The sequence below is a fragment of the Suricata suricatta genome, chromosome 8 (genome assembly GCF_006229205.1).
Source record: "Suricata suricatta isolate VVHF042 chromosome 8, meerkat_22Aug2017_6uvM2_HiC, whole genome shotgun sequence".
Lineage (NCBI taxonomy): Eukaryota > Metazoa > Chordata > Mammalia > Carnivora > Herpestidae > Suricata > Suricata suricatta.
In genome coordinates this window covers 78824880-78842336 of record NC_043707.1, presented here as the reverse complement: position 1 = coordinate 78842336, position 17457 = coordinate 78824880, and the positions used below count along the sequence as shown (strand labels likewise).

Genomic DNA, 17457 nt, shown 5'->3' with positions numbered 1-17457 from the left:
TATTTAGCTCTTACTGTATACAAAGTACTGTGCCTCCAGAAATCTCTCATTTAATCCTTATGACAACTCTATGAAATCAATATTGTTATCTATTCCCAGTTTACCTTGATAACAAATAGCAAAGCTAAGATCAGAATTGGGATCCAGATGCTATGCTAGCTGGCTGACTTGAAATCCCAACTTTTACCCATTGCATTACTACGGCAAGTGGGAGTATAGCGGATAGTATAGTATATAATATAGCGTAAGTATAATAGTTTAGTATAATATATAGTAGTGTATATATAGTATATAATAGAGTATACTATATGGCATACAGTATATGTTATATAAGTAGTATGATAACTGATATACAGTATAATAATATAACATGTATTATAGTATAGTTAAAACTGAGGAGTCTTTTATTAATTAATAGAAAACTATATTAGATAGGTAGGGTAAACAGAGATTATGGAAAGCTTTGAAAACCGGACAAAAAGCCATTGAAGATTTTGATTGGAGAATGGCTCTTTTTGTTGTTCTAGTTACAATAAAGCATTCTTATACATAATTAGGCTATTCCTGTTTAACAGTTATACATATTAAAGGCAATGGTCAGTGAAAGCATTTAGCAGAATACCTTGGGTACCATTTTTAGTCACTCAAAACATGTGAGTTGAGCCTGAATCCTGTAGAACTTGTAAACTCTTTGCACTCTAGATAAGATATGAAAAAAGAATGCCTAGTATACTGTCCAATAGCAATCTAGTGTGACTGACAAATGTAACTTTCAGTTTTCTAGTAGTAGGTACATAAAAAATTAAAATGAAGGAGTCGAAATTAATTTTAATAATATATTTTTCTTAAACCTAGTTTAAATTAGAAAGATTTTATATTTGTTGTTACCAGGTTTTCAAAATCCATTGTGTATTTTACACTTAGAGCACACCTCAGTTCTGACTAGCCACATTTCATGCGCTCAGTAGCCACACGTGGCTAGTGGCTACTGTACTGGGCCCCACAGCTCCATAGTTTCATAGCTCGGAATCTGGTGTCAGATGACCTCTTTTGAATCCTGCCATTCCATTTCTTTACTGTGTGAGTATGGACCATTACTTAACATTTCTGTACCTTAGCTTCTTCATATGTATGATGAAACAAAGAAGAGCACCTACCTCAAAGGATTATTGTAGAATTATGCGATAATGTGTGTAAAGCATGTAACTTGGTTTCTGGCAAGTAGTAAGTGTGAAATAAATGCATGTTGGTTTCATCATACTTTTATTGTCATTAAATACCAAGCATCTCTTAGTTTCCATATCTTTTTCCTACAAATAGTTGATTATCCCCACTAAAATGTTCCCACTTAAAATCCTAAACCAATCACTAAATAGCAAAGAAAGATGGGTAAACTAGGAGGAAAAAGGTTGTGAGTGGTATGTGTGTGGCATTAGAGTCTCCCACAACTACTGGTATTCCTTTATGGGGTGCAGATTGTTTTGATTTGTTAGTATACTTAAACAGACTCATCAGATCTTTAAAATTTTTGAACTTCGCATCATATAGGTGCTTCCTCTATCAGGGAATAAAATTCATGTCTAATAATTTATAGCTTCACTGCCAGTATTGAAATACTTCATTGTTGAGACATCTGGGTGGCTCAGACAGTTAAGCATCTGACTTCAGCTTAGGTCATCATCTCACAGTCCGCAAGTTCAAGCCCGCATTGGGCTTTGTGCTGACAGCTTAGATCCTGGAGCCTGCCTCAGATTCTGTGTGTCCCCCTGTCTGCCCCTCCCCTGCTCACACTCTGTCTCTCTGTCTCTCCAAAATAAATAAACATTAAAAAAAATAATAAATACTTCATGGTCTTTTCTGCTGTCGGCCATTTGGGGCCAAGATACATAGATATATTGTTTCCTTTCCTTCTCTGTAAACCCTTTGAGGAAAGTGTTCAAAACAAAAAACAGTGATGTATCTCACTTGTGTAACTACCAATAAAACTTTGCTGGGGTGTATGGGTGGTTCAGTTGGTGGAGCATATGACTCTTGATCTTCGGATTGTGAGTTCGAGCCCAATGTTAGGTATATAGATGACTTAAAAAATAAAATCTTTGAAAAAATAAAATACTGCCAATTCCTAGAAGGTTCCTTGTACCTGGTTCTAACCAACACCTCTCCCCTCATACCTAAAACTGACCATTTTCCTGATGTTGATGCTAATTACTTCCTGGTTTTCTTATAGTTTGACCAACTAAGTATAGTTTTGATCACTGTAGTTTAGTTTTGCTTGTTTTTGAATTTTATTTGAATGAAATCATACATATAATTCTTCACTCAACATGTGGAATTTGTCTTCTTACATATAACAGCATTTCATTCACTTTTCATTGTTGTATACTTATTTCATTGTCTGAATATATCCTAGTTTGTGTATTCTATGGTAGAGGACAGTTGTGTTTTTCCTACTTTGGAGTTGTTGTAAGCAATGTTGTTATGAATATTCTTACGCATATAAACATGCATTTCTGTAAATAAAAAAAACCCTAAGGATAGAACTGCTAGTCAGAGACAATACAGTCTTGAACTTTCATTATGCTGCCAAATTCTCCAAAGTGGTTCTACTAATTGACATTTCTACATCATTAATGAAAAACATACATCATTAATGAAAAAAATTGCCATTTTTTCCAATTACCTCATTCTGGTAAGTGTGTAATGTTGGGTTTTTTTCCTGCTAACAAAAACTTGGTAAGAAAATTCTGAAAATATTGACCAAAATGAAGCCTTTGGTTTTCAGTTTTTCATACTGTCCCTGTCTTTCAGTACTACGATTGGGAGTTTATACTTTTTAGAAAGTAGTATTTTATCTTTATTTTAAGTTTTGTTTTGAGAGAGGAAGAGAGCACAGAGAGAAAAGGAGAGAGAGAATCCCAAGCAAGCTCTGCACTAATGACAGGGCTCAGACCCACAAACTGAACCGTGAGATCATGACTAAGTGAAACCAAAAGTCAAACACTCAGGTGAAAGAGTATTTTAAATTTTAATTTGATTCATGAGAGCAAGTAGTTTGAGATATTACTCAGTATTCTTTCTTCTTGCTTTTTATCTGCTTAATCTAAAAAACAGGTGTATTATTTCTCATCATAATTTAAGTTGCCATTCCAGTGAATCATAACAATTACTGAAATGAGAGGTATGGTCTGTGGTTTGCGAAATTAGATTTAATGAATAAATCTTTCCAGCTCTTTTGAGCCATTTTTCTTTGTTAGATTTTTTTTTTTAAGTAAAGTACTAGCTGGTTACTGTTGAGTGATGTAAAACAGACTTTTAACAGCTCACGGGTAGTGTCTGAAAGGTAAAGTGACCTAAGATAAATGTCTGTGTTCCACTCTGAAAATAGAAGAAGTCATATGGAACCAAGGTTTAACTTAATTGACTTGTAATTTAATCTACGTAAAAAGTGGTTTGGCATAATGAAAACTGTACGGTGGTTTCTTTTTGCGTAATTAATACTAAGAATGGGAAAATAACTAAGCAGATAAAAGTTTGAAAGTTGTAAATGCCAGTTTCGTTTTGTAAATAAGTTTGTATTTGTGTGTACAGTTTTTAAAATCACAGGGGCACTAAAAAGAGAATAATGGGAATTTTTCTGGGTAATTGAATGTCCAAAAATACCAGTCTTATAACTGTTTATAAGTTTAAAACCAATTATGTTGTTTTGTTCTCAAGTTCAAGGAAAAATTTTAAATTTCTAGAAGAATGTGTATTTATAAAATAGAATAACTTCTGATTGTGTTCCATTAGTAGTCATTTAGTAGTAGAAGGATTTTAAGCTGTGACGTTAGGTACGTTAAAATGATTGATGTAACCTTCATCTGAAAACAATTATAATTTAAACTTGGAAGGTAAATGGTTAAATTGTCAGATATGGGCCCACTAAATATAAAGTTATTTTAGTAGGAATGAGCCATGTATCAATTATGGCTTGTTTGCTTTTCTGATTGGTTGAGAGTTTGGAATATAAATTAGTTGCAAAACTTCTGAGATTAAACTGAATTAATGGTTTCCTTTAAAAAAAATACAACAACAACCTGCACTTCCTGGATAGAATCACAAATGTCTGTGTTTTCTGGAACTTGAGGGTTTTAAACAGGACTTGGAAAATTTCTGGTAAAGGTATGAATTTTATTTTGGGGAAAAAGATGGACTAGAAATTTGGATTAATTAAAAGCTAAAAAGATTCCTGGTTCCTTATATTTTATTTTATTTTATTTTTTGAGCAAGAGAGAGCACATGCAATTGGGGAAGGGGCAGAAGGAGAGGGAGAAGGTGCCTGGGTGGCTCACTTGGTTGGGCCTCCAACTCCTGATTTCAGCTCAGGTCATGGTCTCCCTGTTGGTGGCTTTGATCCCCACATGGGGCTCCTCATTTATGGGTGGTGCAGAGCCTGCTTGGGATTCTCTCTTTCCCTTTCTCTGCCCCTCACCCGCTTGCACACGCATGCACATGGGTATACACTCTCTCTCATAAATAAAGTTAAAAAAAAAAAAGAGGGAAAGAAAGAATCCCAAGGAGGCTTCGGTGCCCTGCTCAGTGCCTGATGCAAGGCTCTATCTTACTAAACAGTGAGATAGTGATCTGAGCCAAAATCAAGAGTCAGATGCTTTAAAAAAAAAAAAAAGAGTCAGATGCTTAAGCAACTGAGCCACTCAGGTACCCCACTGGTTCTTTTTTCTTTTTACTACTATTATTTTTTAATGTTTTATTTATTTTTGAGACAGAGAGAGACAGAGCACGAGAGAGGGAAGGGCAGAGAGAGAGGGAGACACAGAATCTGAAGCAGGCTCCAGGCTCTGAGCTGTCAGCACAGAGCCTGACGCAGGGCTCGAACCCACAAACATGAGATCATGACCTGAGCCGAAGTTGGAAGCTCAACCGAATGAGCCACCCAGGCGCCCCCCTCTGGTTCTTTTTTTAAAGAAGATAAAGTCTCTGATAAATTTACCAGAGAGAGAATCAATGAGAAAAACCTGATATATTTTGTTCTTTGCTTTTTCATTCTTGTGATAAATTTTAAAGCATATCAGTTGTTGGCTACAATGTTGACACGTCTGTAAGCAAGTACAGTATTTATTTGGAGATAACAGATTCCTGATGATAATATGTGAAGATATTGGTCCCCACATTCAAATGCTCTGTATATTAATAGGAAGACTATCTTGGCATGACCAGATTATCCATTTACCAATGTATTTAAACTTTTTCAGCCCTTATAGTCATTGGGACCGTTGTATTTGACCTTCAAGTAACCAAAGTAAACAACAGCTCTGATTGTTTTTGGCCTTTCAGTCCTTTAACATAGGCCTTAAGGACTGAAGAATAAGTTCTTCTTGAATTGTTTTAATTGATCAATTTATCACAAGTAACTGGTCGGACAGCATTTTGTGTTCATAATTCATTTAATATGAATGAACCTACCAGTTCTCACAATTTGGGCAAGGCCACTTCCAACTAATTTGCTCTGTTCCAGATGGTCTTTGGTATGTGCTGATTTTACAACATATCATAGATAATCCAACTTATAGTTATTATTTACCAGTTTAAGTTATTACATATTCAAAAGCTTTTTAAATATGATATTAAGTTTAATTAATCCCCTTTCAAAGTAAAAACGCCTCCTTTATAGCACTTTCTCCTCTGCTTGGCAGTGTTTCAGAATCATTTAGGCAGTGAATACACTTTGAGAATCTCATCAGATTATATCCCATTGATTTGTATTTATTGTTTTTCTTTTAGGTTCCAGCCTGAATAAAGATGGGAGGAAGGGAGGGAAGGTGGGAGGGAGAAAGAGAGAAAGAAAAGACAGGCATACTATAGAATATCGATGACAAAGAATATCAATTTCTTAACCTTTTTTCTTTTACTTTTAAGATAAAGATACAGATGTCACCATGAAGGGGAATGTGAATGAATTTGGCCTGCGAGACACCTCAAGCATCGCATCAACTGATTCCTTTGCTTCAGCAGCAGAGGTAGGACTGAGAATTCCTCATTCTTTCTCACCTAGAGAGTCCAGTTTTGCCATTGTGCTGAATGTGAGTTGCCATTTATGTAGCATCTATTTGGCTACAAAGATGAATATAACATGAACATGAGCAAGGGCACTTATAGTCATTTTAGAGAAGTGAACATGGAAACACATATTTTAGACGGGTCCTGTCATATACGATGGATTATGGGTGAGGCATGTAAGTGTCTTCATAGCAAGTAATGTAATCAGAACTCTTAAAAACGTTTAGATTCCTTAGCTTAGTCTAGATGTTTTTTTTCAAGAAGATAATCAGATTCAAAGATTTATTTATAAAAATAATCACTATGGCATTTTAACAATAATGAAAAACTGGAACTAGTCTAATGCCAAATTACAGCGTAAACATAATTGAAATATTGTACTGGCCAAAAACATGTTTCCATTTATTTTTAATGACATGGGAATGTATGTTAAATGAAAAGAGTGGTATATAGTCTTTACATAGAGAGTATGATTGTAATTTAGTAATAACAGAACAGAAAAACATGTATGTAGTATTGTCTAGACAGATAAGAAAAGATTAGATATAAATATATCAGTATGTAAATAGTGATGATCGATGAATTATAAATTTATGGGCAGTTTGTTTTGAGATTTAAATTTTGTACCAAAAGAGAATGCTTGCAGGGGCACCTGGGTGGCCCAGTCTGTTAAATGAGCAACACTTGGTTTCAGCTCAGGTCATGATCTCATTGTTCATGGGATCCAGTCCCACTTCAGGCTCTAGGCTGGCAGCATGGAGCCTGCTTCGGATTCTCTCTCCTCTCTGCCCATCACCCCTTCTCTCTCTCTCTCTCTCCTCTCAAAATAAACAAACATTAAAAAATTTTCTTCAAAAAAAAGAGTGCTTACAGAGTGCACATCTTTTTATACTTATTTTCTACTTAAAGCAACTTTAAAAATCACATATGTCCAATTTTATCTTAGAATAATTTTATTTTGGGTGCACATGGGGGGGCTCAGTCGGTTAAGTGTCCAACTTCGGCTCAGGTCATGATCTCGCGGTCCCTTAGTTCAAGCCCCACATCACGCTCTGTGCTGACAGTTCGGAGCCTGGAGCCTGCTTAGGATTCTGTGTCTCTGCCCCTCCCCAGGCTTGTGCGCTCTCTCTGTCTCTCTTTCTCTCTCAAAAATAAGTAAACATTAAAAAGTATTTTTATAGTAGATTTTGGATATTAATGCTGTGTTTTTCATATAAATAGGGGCACATATCTGTAATTCATGCTGTAGTGTGGAAAGCTGTGGATATTCTAATACCCTATACTTGTCTCTGTTTTATTTAGCTCACTTACTGTGATTTTGTCCTGTTCTTTCATTTGGGACATATTCCTCTGTGTCCTCATTTTGTCCAACTCTCTGTGTCTAGGTCTATGTCTAAGTCAGCTCTGTCTCCTGGTCTTCAAAGTAGTGGGCTTATTTTGTATGGGACTACAAAAGACCCTAAATAGCCAAAGTAATCTTGAAAAAGAAAACTAAAGCAGGAGGTGTCAAATCCCAGACTTTAGCCTCTACTAAAAAGTTATAATCACCAAGACAGTATGGTATTGGCACAAAAACAGACACATAGACCAAAGAACTAGAATAGAAAACCCAGAATTGGACTCATAAATGTATGGCCAATCAATCTTTGACAAAGAGGAAAGAGCATCCAGTGGAAAAAAGACTGCCTCTTTAGCAAATGGTGCTGGGAGAACTGGACAGCAACATGCAGAAGAATGAAACTAGACCACTTTCTTATACTACACACAAAAATAAACTCAAAATGGATGAAGGACCTGAATATGAGACAGGAGACCATCAAAACCCTGAAGGAGAAAGCAGGCACAACCTCCTTGACCTTAGCCACAGCAATTTCTTACTTGGCACATCTCCAGAGTCAAGAGAATGAAAAGGAAGAGGGTACGACTGGAACCTCATCAAGATAAAAAGCTTCTGCACCACAAAGGAAACAATCAACAAAACTAAAAGGCAGCTGGAATGGGAAAAGATATTTGCAAATGGCATATTGGATAAAGGGCTAATATCCAAAATCTATAAAGAACTTATGGAACTCAACACCTGAAAAACAAATAATCCATTGAAGAAATGGGTAGAAGACATGAATAGACACTTTAACAAAGAAGACATCCACATGGCCAACAGACTCATGAAAAGATGCTCAATGTCACTCATCATCAGGGAAATACAAATCAGAGCCACACTGAGATACCATGTCACACTGGTCATAGTGGTTAAAATGAGCAAATCAGGAAACTACAGATGCTGGCGAGGATTTGGAGAAACGGGAACCATCTTGCACTGTTAGTAGGAATGCAAACTGATGCAGCCACTCTGGAAAACTGGAGGTTCAAAAAAAAAAAAAAAGAACTCCCCTATGACCCAGCAATAGCACTACTAGGATTTTGCCCAAAGGATACAGGAGTGCTGATGCACAGGGGCACATGTACCCCAGTGTTTGTAGCAGCACTGTCAACAATAGTCAAATTATGGAAAAAGCCTAAATGTCCATCACCTGATGAATGGATAAAGAAGGTGTGGTTTATATTTACAATGGAATACTACTTGGAAGTGAGAAAGAATGAAATGATGCTATTTGCCGCAACGTGGATGGAACTGGAAGATATTATGCTGGGTGAAATAAGTCAGTTAGAGAAGGACACACATCATGTTTTCACTCATATTTAGAAGTTGAGAAACTTAACAGAAGACCATGGGGGAAGGGAAGGGGAAAAAATAGTTACAAACAGAGAGGGAGGGAAGCAAACCACAAGAGACTCCTAAATACAGAGAACAAATTGAGAGCGGATGGGTGGGGGAGCGTGGGGAGGGGAAAATGGGTGATAGGCATTGAGGAGGGCACTTGTTGGGATGAGCACTGGGTGTTATACGTAAGCCAATTTGACAATAAATTATATTTTAAAAAGGGAAAAAAAGTAGTGGGCTTGTGAAGAAGAGGCCCTGTAGTGCAGTCTTCCCTGTTGACCAGAACCTGGTGCTTCAGGGGTGTCTCCTGTATGTATTGCTAGTGCCCTGCTCTTGTGGGTAAGCCTCTGTTGCCTTCAGTCCAGTTGTGTGATGTGGCTCTCTGCCTGTTGTGGGCAGGGTTTGGTCCCTTTGTTGTTAGTGAGCTAGTCTGGGCCAGAGACGCAGTAGCACTGAACTGCAGGGCACTTTCCCTGTGTTGTCCCCTGAGAAAATTTCACTGTTGGGCAGGTCCGTCAGTCAGACATGATGCCTGCCTCTGTCTCATTGCTGGAGCCACATTTAGACTGTTAGATATGTTTTGTTTTGTTTGTTTTTTTTTGTTTTTCTTCTCCCAGAGCTAGAGTCACTTTGGAGTAGTGCTGGCCCTGTTAGGGTGGCTTGCAGACTGCTGGGCTCATGGCATCACTTTCGATGGACTCCATTCAAGTGCATATTGTAGGGGATAAGACACAGGCTCAGGGTGGTGTGTTAGCAAGGTTTGTGCATGTCTGCTGTGGGAGGAGACTTGGAGGAAGGACGTGTCTGCAAGAGAATGCCAGGGCCCGGTACACTGTTTGCAAGTTATCTGTGATATATTGGTGCTTCACTAGTTACTGCAAGTGTCCGTGTATCTAGGCTGGGTGGGGGGGAAGGGACATTGAGCCTGCCAGCTCCTTTGTTTCTTGAGAATTCTCCCAAAGATCCCTGCCCCTCCAGTACATGCTCTAAGATCAGTAAACAAATCTCCCTCCCATACACTCCAGGCGGTTTTTTATTTTATTGTATTTTATTTTTAAGAGCTAGCATTCTTTTTTTTTTTCTTAAGGTTTATTTATTTTTGAAGGAGAGAGATCAGAGTGTGAGTGGGGGAGGGGCAGAGAGAGAGGGAGACACAGAATCTGAAGCAGGCCCCAGGCTCTGAGCTAGCTGTCAGCACAGGACCCAATGTAGGGCTTGAGCTCATGAGCTGTGAGATCATGACCTGAGCCAAAGTTAGAGGCTTAATCAACTGAGCCTCCCAGGCGCCCCTACTCCAGGCATTTTTAAAGTGCTGCTTCAGTACAGTATCTCATCAGGCCATTTTTTGCTGTCTCTTTAAAGGTGAGGGCTCAGTTTGCTGTTTCCTTCTGGTTCATACAGAGCCAAGCCTGCTGTTTTTAAAGTTGCAGGTGTTAAGCTCCGCCAGTTGTAAGAACTTGTGAAATTTGGACCAAAGCCTATGGTTGTTTTACTCTGAAGGTTTAGGTGGCGTGGGTGCTTGGTGTGAGGATCTTTTTCTCTCCTTTCTCCATGTTGGTAGTATTCTTACATCTCATGAACAATCCTGTGAGTCCATTTAGCTCCTGACTGCTTCTCTACCCCTCCTACCCATTTTGATGTGGCCTCTTCTCTACGTTTAGCTGCAGAGTTTGTTTTGCCAATCTTCATTTTTGGGGTTATTTACACTGATGTGGGTATTATTTAGTTGTATCCCTGGGATGAAGTGCATAGGATCTTCTTACTCTGCTATGTTCCTCTTAGTTTTTCTATCTGATTGATTGCTGTGAGTATATAAAAGTGCAGCTAATTTTTATACATTGCCTTTGTATTTTCAACTTTACCAAATTTGTTTATTAGTTCTAACAGTTTTTTGGTAATCTTTTAAGATTTTCTATTTTAAGCTTTTTTTTATGTTTATTTTTGAAAGAGAGAGATTGAGAGTGAGGTGGCAAGAGGCAGGGAGAGGGGGGACTCCATGCTGACAGCAGAGAGCCCGATGCAGGGGTTGAACTCACAAACTATGAGATCATGACCTGAGCTGAAGTTGGACGCTTAACTGACTGGGGCACCCAGGCGCCCCCAAGATTTTCTATATGTAAGATTATATCATGTTTTACTTTTTTCTTTTCAATTTGGATGCCTTTTCTTTCTTTTTCTTGCCTGATTGCTCTGGCTAGAACTTCAGTGCTATGTTGAATAGGAGAATCGGCACCATTGTCTTGGTCTTAGGGGAAAAGCTTTCAGTCTTTTTCTGTTTGGTTGCTTTTTGTAAAGACTTTTTTTTAAGTTTATTTATTTATTTTGAGAGAGAGACAGAGCAGAGCACATGAGATGGGGAGGGCAAAGAAAAAGGGAGAGAAAGAGTGAGAGAGAGAGAGAATCAAGCATGCTCACACTGCCAGCCCAGAGCCCACCATGGGGCTCGAACCCACAAACTGTTGAGTTCCTGACCTGAGCCGAGATCAAGAACTGGATGCTTATCTGACTGAGCCACCAGGTGCCCCCAGTCTTTCATTATTGAGTATGATATTAACTATGGCTTGTCATATATGACTTTTCTTGTGTTGAGGTATGTTTTTCCTGTACCCAATTTGTTGAGATTTTTTTATCATAAAAGGATGTTCTTTTCTTGTCAACTACTCTATATCCTTCTGTTCTGTAGATGCTCATGTCCTTGATGATTTATAAGAATTGTTAGTCACTTTGCATTTTTGTGCCATGAGGAATAATGTACTTAATTGCTCCCAAGTTTCTTCATAATATGCAACTTTAAAAAATATTATTTTGCCAAATGTTCATTATATTTACTTTATTGTTGAAGTTACAAAGATTTGATAAAAAGAATGCTTATGGAGGGGTGCCTGGCTGGCTCAGTCCATTAAGCATCCAACTTCAGTTCAGGTCATGAGCTGCACTATGCTGACAGCTCAGAGCCTGGAATCTACGTCTGATTCTGTGTATCCCTCTTCTCTCTGCCCCTCCCCTACACATCCCCTCTCTCTCTGTCTCTCAAAAATAAATTTTTTTTTTAAAAAAGAAACCTTATGGGAAACAAAATACATGAATACCACAAGAAGGGCTCAACATTTGAGAAACATCCTAGGAATGTTTCTAGAGTATACATGTATGATCTTGGAATGTAAATGTTCCAAGATACGTTCTTTTCTAAGAAATGTTTGTTAAATTATTATTAATTGCATGTTCTATATGCCAGATACTTAAATTAGGGAAAACTATTTTAATGAAGAAAGTTATTAAGAAAATAAGATCTGAACTCCTTGGGAAATAGACAGTTTGTGAAGAGTTGAAAGATTTATTCAGAATTACCAGAAAGATTTCTTGCCTATTTAGATTAAAGAAATCCTGGCATAGATTTTCTCTCTGCTAGGTCAGTCATTTGTGAAAGCGATTAACAAGATTTTCCTATATAAGCTTTGCCAAACATCGGTTTGGAACTACAGCCTTTTTTTCTCAGAAAAGTCTCTTAATAATAGATTTACTGAAAATAACTCACATACTATAAAATTTTTGGAAGTGCACACAGTGGATGTTAGGACAGTCAGAGTTGTGCTACCAGTAACACTTTCTACTTCCAGAACATTTTTCACCCCAAGAAGAAACCCCCACCTGTTAGTCATCACCCCTGTTCTCTCCTAACCCCCGACCCTTGCCAAGTACTAATCTACCTCTGCTCTCTGGATTTGCCTATTCTGACATTTCGTATAAATAAAATCACGCAATATGTGACCTTTTGTTTTTTTATGTTCTTTCACTTAGCATAACATTTTCAAGTTCTGAAAAGTTTTTTAATGTCAAGATGCCACTGCATTGAGTGCTCCCAGCTCTCCCATCTGTTAAAGAGATTGTCATTTAATAGGTAGAAACTAATACTGCGAAGAGTAATTTTTAGTTGTGGATTCAGTATTTCTTAGAATTAACACTCTGCAGCATGTGTTTGTATTTAATTTATAAATCATAGGGTGTTCTTTAAAGAGAAAATTTTATTTCTTATAATCCAGATACTTCTACTCATATATGCTAAATGGAAGCTTGGAAGGTTTTTTAATATCCACCTCTGACTTGGTAGCACTTATTGATAGCAATTCAACATAATGCGCTAATTATAATATACAAAATGATAAGGATAAATATTTAGAATAATCATAATCTGAAAAGGGAACGCTGTGTCTGCCATTTAAAATTTCTGTTGTTTTTTTTTTAATAAAATTTTCTTATCTTGAGAGAGAAATAGAAAAAGGAAAGAGCAGAGGGAGGAAAGAGGAGAGAGAGAAAGAGAGAGAGAATCCCAAGCCAGAGCCCAATGCAGGACTTGAACCCACAAACCATAAGATCATGACCTGAGCTGAAACCATGAGTCAGACGCTTAACCAGTTAACCAACTGAGCCACCCAGGCACCCCTAAAATATCTATTTTCTTGAATTATCTTCCTTTCTTTGGGGTCAGTTTTGTCTGTCGTGGGCTTTCATTCTTGTGCTAATGGTTCTCTTATCAAATTTGAAAGCTTGATTTCTGAACTGGATTGATGTTCTTAGGTAAATTTCGTAGGTTTAGAGCATTTTATGTTTGTCTCTCCCATGAACAGGGAGACAAAGGAGACTCCCTTTACTTCTTTGAAGTGTGGTGATTGGCGGCCTTTTCTTTAGGACCATGGTCTGGAAATAGCTTAGTAGGCAGGGCACACCTGGATACAGAATGAAAACGGCCTTACCCTGGAAAGTCAATCACTACCCTAGCAGACTTACTCTCCCCAGACCAATCAGATACTTTTTAAAGGTTGAAATTTTTTCTGGTTGAAAATTTGTTTTTCTACAAGCTGTCCTCCTTTCAGTGATGAAGGGGAAGAGCAGGAATCACAGTCATCTGTGGGATTTCTGTAGTTTGGACCCAGACTTTCTTTTAAACTGCCATTTTGAATCCCATTTTCAATCCTGTATCAGACCTGCCTTGCTTCAAGCCTGGTGCTTTTTGAGGCTCTGCTTAGCAAATGTCTCTCCCTTGATTATGTCTTCTCCTAAATGTATTCTGGACTCTGGGTTCCTCCCATTTTTTCATCTGTCCACATGCTTCCACTTGCTTTTCAGTTTTTGGAAATTTGTGTCTTTCATTTGCTATTAGTATTGTTCCCACCATTATGTATATTAGTTATCTGTTGCTGTGTAATAAATTACCTAAAACTTACTGTCTTAACAATAAGATTCAGGTGTGGAGTTGGGGCTGAGGCCAAAGCTGTGAAAACCCCCAGGCCTCAGGGGCATGTTCTGGATAGCAGGAGTCCACCCCAATCTGGGGGTTAATTCTGGGTATCCTTGATTTCCTTGGCAGAGGGCATATATCTTTGCATTAATCTAATAATTAGAGCCTTCTAAATCCTGGGGGCTCCACACATGGGGTCTAATGGAGGCTCAAGTGTTTGGGGAATTCTTTTCTTTATTTATTTATATTTAATTTTTTATTTTAAAATATTTAATGTTTATTTTTGAGAGAGCGAGAGACAGAGTGCAAGCAGGGAAGCAGCAGAGAGAGAGGGAGACACAGAATCTAAAGCAGGCTTCAGGTTCTGAGCTGTCAGCACAGAGCTGGATACAGGGCTCAAACTTTTGAACCACGAGATCATGACCTGAGCCGAAGTTGGACACTTAACCAACCGAGTCACCCAGGCACACTGGGAATTATTTTCTTAAAATTCAAGTTCTGTGGGATGGTTTTTTAGAAAAGTCTTAGACCTTAGGGGTAGTCCTGTGAGAATTGAGTCATAAGGGCTAGTCCAGGAAGCCCTTTGTTTGGTACTTAATTCTGAACCTGCATATATTAGTTAAGGAGTATCTTCTGGACTAAGCAAACCTACCAAAAGCAACTGACCATCTTTCAAAATAAGAAAGTCATGCTTGGAAAAATCAGCAAGGAGAAGCCGTGAAATACTACAAGAATATTGGTCTAGGCTTCGATATGGCCAGGGAGGCCATTGAAGGCATCTGCATTAACAAGAATGCCCCTTTATTGGTCAAGGAGACAGATTCTGTTTGGTATGGTGACCAAGAAGAAGAAGCAGGGGACTGTTGTCATCTGCCAAAACTGCCTTTACCTTATCCAAAAGTAAAACTGCTTTGAGAAATGCCCTAAGAATATGTCTGTTAACTTCTCCTCCTGCTTTGGAGACATTGAGATCAGTGACGCCGTCACAGGGGGCAAGTGTTGGCTCTTGAGCAAGACCACGTGCTTTTATGTGTTTGAGGTCAGCAAAGCCTCTGACACCAGGAAGCAGTTCCAGAGGTCATGAAACTAGACACTTGCCCACTCCCCCAAACGAAGTATTTGCCCATTTGAAAAAAAAAAAAAACCAATAAACTTTTACTATTTCATCATTTTTGAGGGTCAAGAATTTGTAAGTGGCTCTGGGTGGTCTGGCTTGAGGTCTTTTGTGAAGTTGTGATCAAGTATGTTGGCTGGAGCTGTGGTTTGACTGGAGCTAAAGCATCTGCTCCCAAGATAACTCACTCACAATCTGCTGGTGCTGCCTGTTGATAGAAGTCCTAAGCTGCTTGCTTAAGACTTTTCTACAGACCTGCTTAAGTGTCATCACATCTGGGACCTGACCTCCCCCAGAAGAAGTGACCCAAGAGAGAGTGAGATGAAAGCAGTGATTGTTATGATCTAGCCTCAGAATTCACATTCACCATTTCTGTAGTATGTTGTTGATTACACAGGTTGGCTATATTCTGTGTGGAATGAGGTATGAGTACTGTAAAGAGACAGTCACTGAGGGCTATTTTGGAGTGTGGTTATTGTGGGTGTATTTCCTTTTTAATTTCTTTTGTGAGATAAGGGTAAATAGCCTGCTTTCTTTAACTGTAAGTCCTATTTGTAGTTTTAGGCATTGGTTTGAAAGGAAAATGTAAACATATAAAAAATAGTGCATATTAAAATAGAACCTAGCCTATTTCATGACCCAATTTATATAGTTTTCGGACTTTAGACATTTCTATCATGGTTGTTCAGAGCCTTAAAAAATATTAAGGCTTTTAAAAATATTACTTTACTTTCAGCAAAGTCATTGCTTGCTAAGGATGACCCAGCCAAGTCCTTCTTGCACCTCATGGAGAACAGGAGAGAAATAATTTAGGATTTGGAAATCTGCAGCTAATAAAACATTGTTTTCACAGGTTGCTCCATTTTTGGGTTTTGTCTGTTTTATCTGTTTTTATTGTTGCTATTGTTATTGACTTACTTGATTTCTTGTATGGTAGTTTTTATGGTACTTGTGAACTGTGGGAGGTAACTAGTGAAGCAGGATCAGGATGGTGCTTTGGTATAAACCAATATATTACTTTTTTTCTTAAAAATATTAAAATCAGTTTTTGAAATGTGCCCTTTTGGGGTAAGAAAATTTAGAAATAAAGGACATTTCAAATCAAATTTCAACTAGCAAAACAACAACAACAACAACAACAACAACAACAACAACAACCCCAAACCCTTTTCCAAGGTAAATTCCACATTTCCATATGCTGGAATTAAACTGTGTTACTGACCTCGGCTTCAGAAATAATATCTCAGCTATAGTAAAATGTTAATCTTTTTTCTGAAACTTTAAAAAAAATTGGGGAATTTTGTCAAAAAATTCTTTCTATAAGATATATTATAAAATGAGGGAGACTGTGGGAGGAGCCAAGATGGCGGAGAGGAAGGGAGCTCTGTAAACTTCCTCTGCCCCATCGATCGAACTGAGAAGGACATTACTCTCAACTGCAAGAGCAGAAGGAGAAAATACGGACTCCAGAAGGAAGAGAACCTGAAGGATACCTGAGTGAGTGAGTGCGAACTGGGGAGATGGGAAAATGGGCCAGCCCAAGACAGGCAGAGGAGGTGGGAACCTCAGCCCAACACGAGGCAAGTGCGCGGAGCCCGAGAGACAAAGGAAAGAGACAGAGAGACTGAACACGCTCATAGTACTGTCTATGGGGAAGAGGTAAAGAATGCTTAACCGCACTTGGAGAGAGAAGCTCACTCCATAGATAACAGCTGGGTAGCCTAAATCCCGAACCCACGTGGCACAAGGGAAGGAACAGCTTCCAGCCCTGCGCCATCTTGGCGAGGAGTCAGCAGCCGCTGCAGCGGCAGTGTCAGGGGTGCTCACTTCGACCTCGGTTTTGGGAGTGGGAGCACGCACCTCATTTCCACGGCGCATCTCACCCCCAGCATTGGCCGTGTGAAACCTGAATCCCAGGTGCCAACAGGGAAAAAATAGCCCCCACCTCTGTGCAATCCCGGCAGGGAGTTGGTGGCGGTGGAGACCTGGGTGAGTGCGCACGCTGCAAGAGCTCGCAGCTCATTTCCAGCAGCGCCCTCATTCCTCCCCCAACGCTAACACGATCCCCGCTGGGGGTTGGGTCTGTGACTGTGTGCATGCACTTCACCTCCTGCTGTGCATCTCGCCCCAGGCAGGGGCAGCCAAAATCCCAGCCTGAGCCAAGACAAACCAATTCCTCCCCCTAAGAAGCCAGCCATCAAAGCAAATACATCTCATCTGTGGTAGCATAAATGTGCATGGACTGGAACTTTGAACAGAGGCGGGCCTGGAAAATACAACTTGGCTCAACCACGGCACAAGGAGATTGGACTCATTAGAGTGGCCTAC

General features: G+C 38.9%; 1 protein-coding gene across 5 annotated transcripts in view; it reads left to right on the top strand.

Moving 5' to 3' along the window:
- Nucleotides 1-17457, top strand: part of MIGA1 (mitoguardin 1) — a 91759-nt gene that overhangs the window by 51090 nt on the left and 23212 nt on the right. For all 5 annotated transcript variants that reach the window (XM_029947222.1, XM_029947220.1, XM_029947225.1 and 2 more), the window contains exon 8: nt 5917-6017. In XM_029947222.1, coding sequence (XP_029803082.1) covers nt 5917-6017 — 101 coding nt within the window. The remainder of the gene's footprint in view (nt 1-5916; nt 6018-17457) is intronic.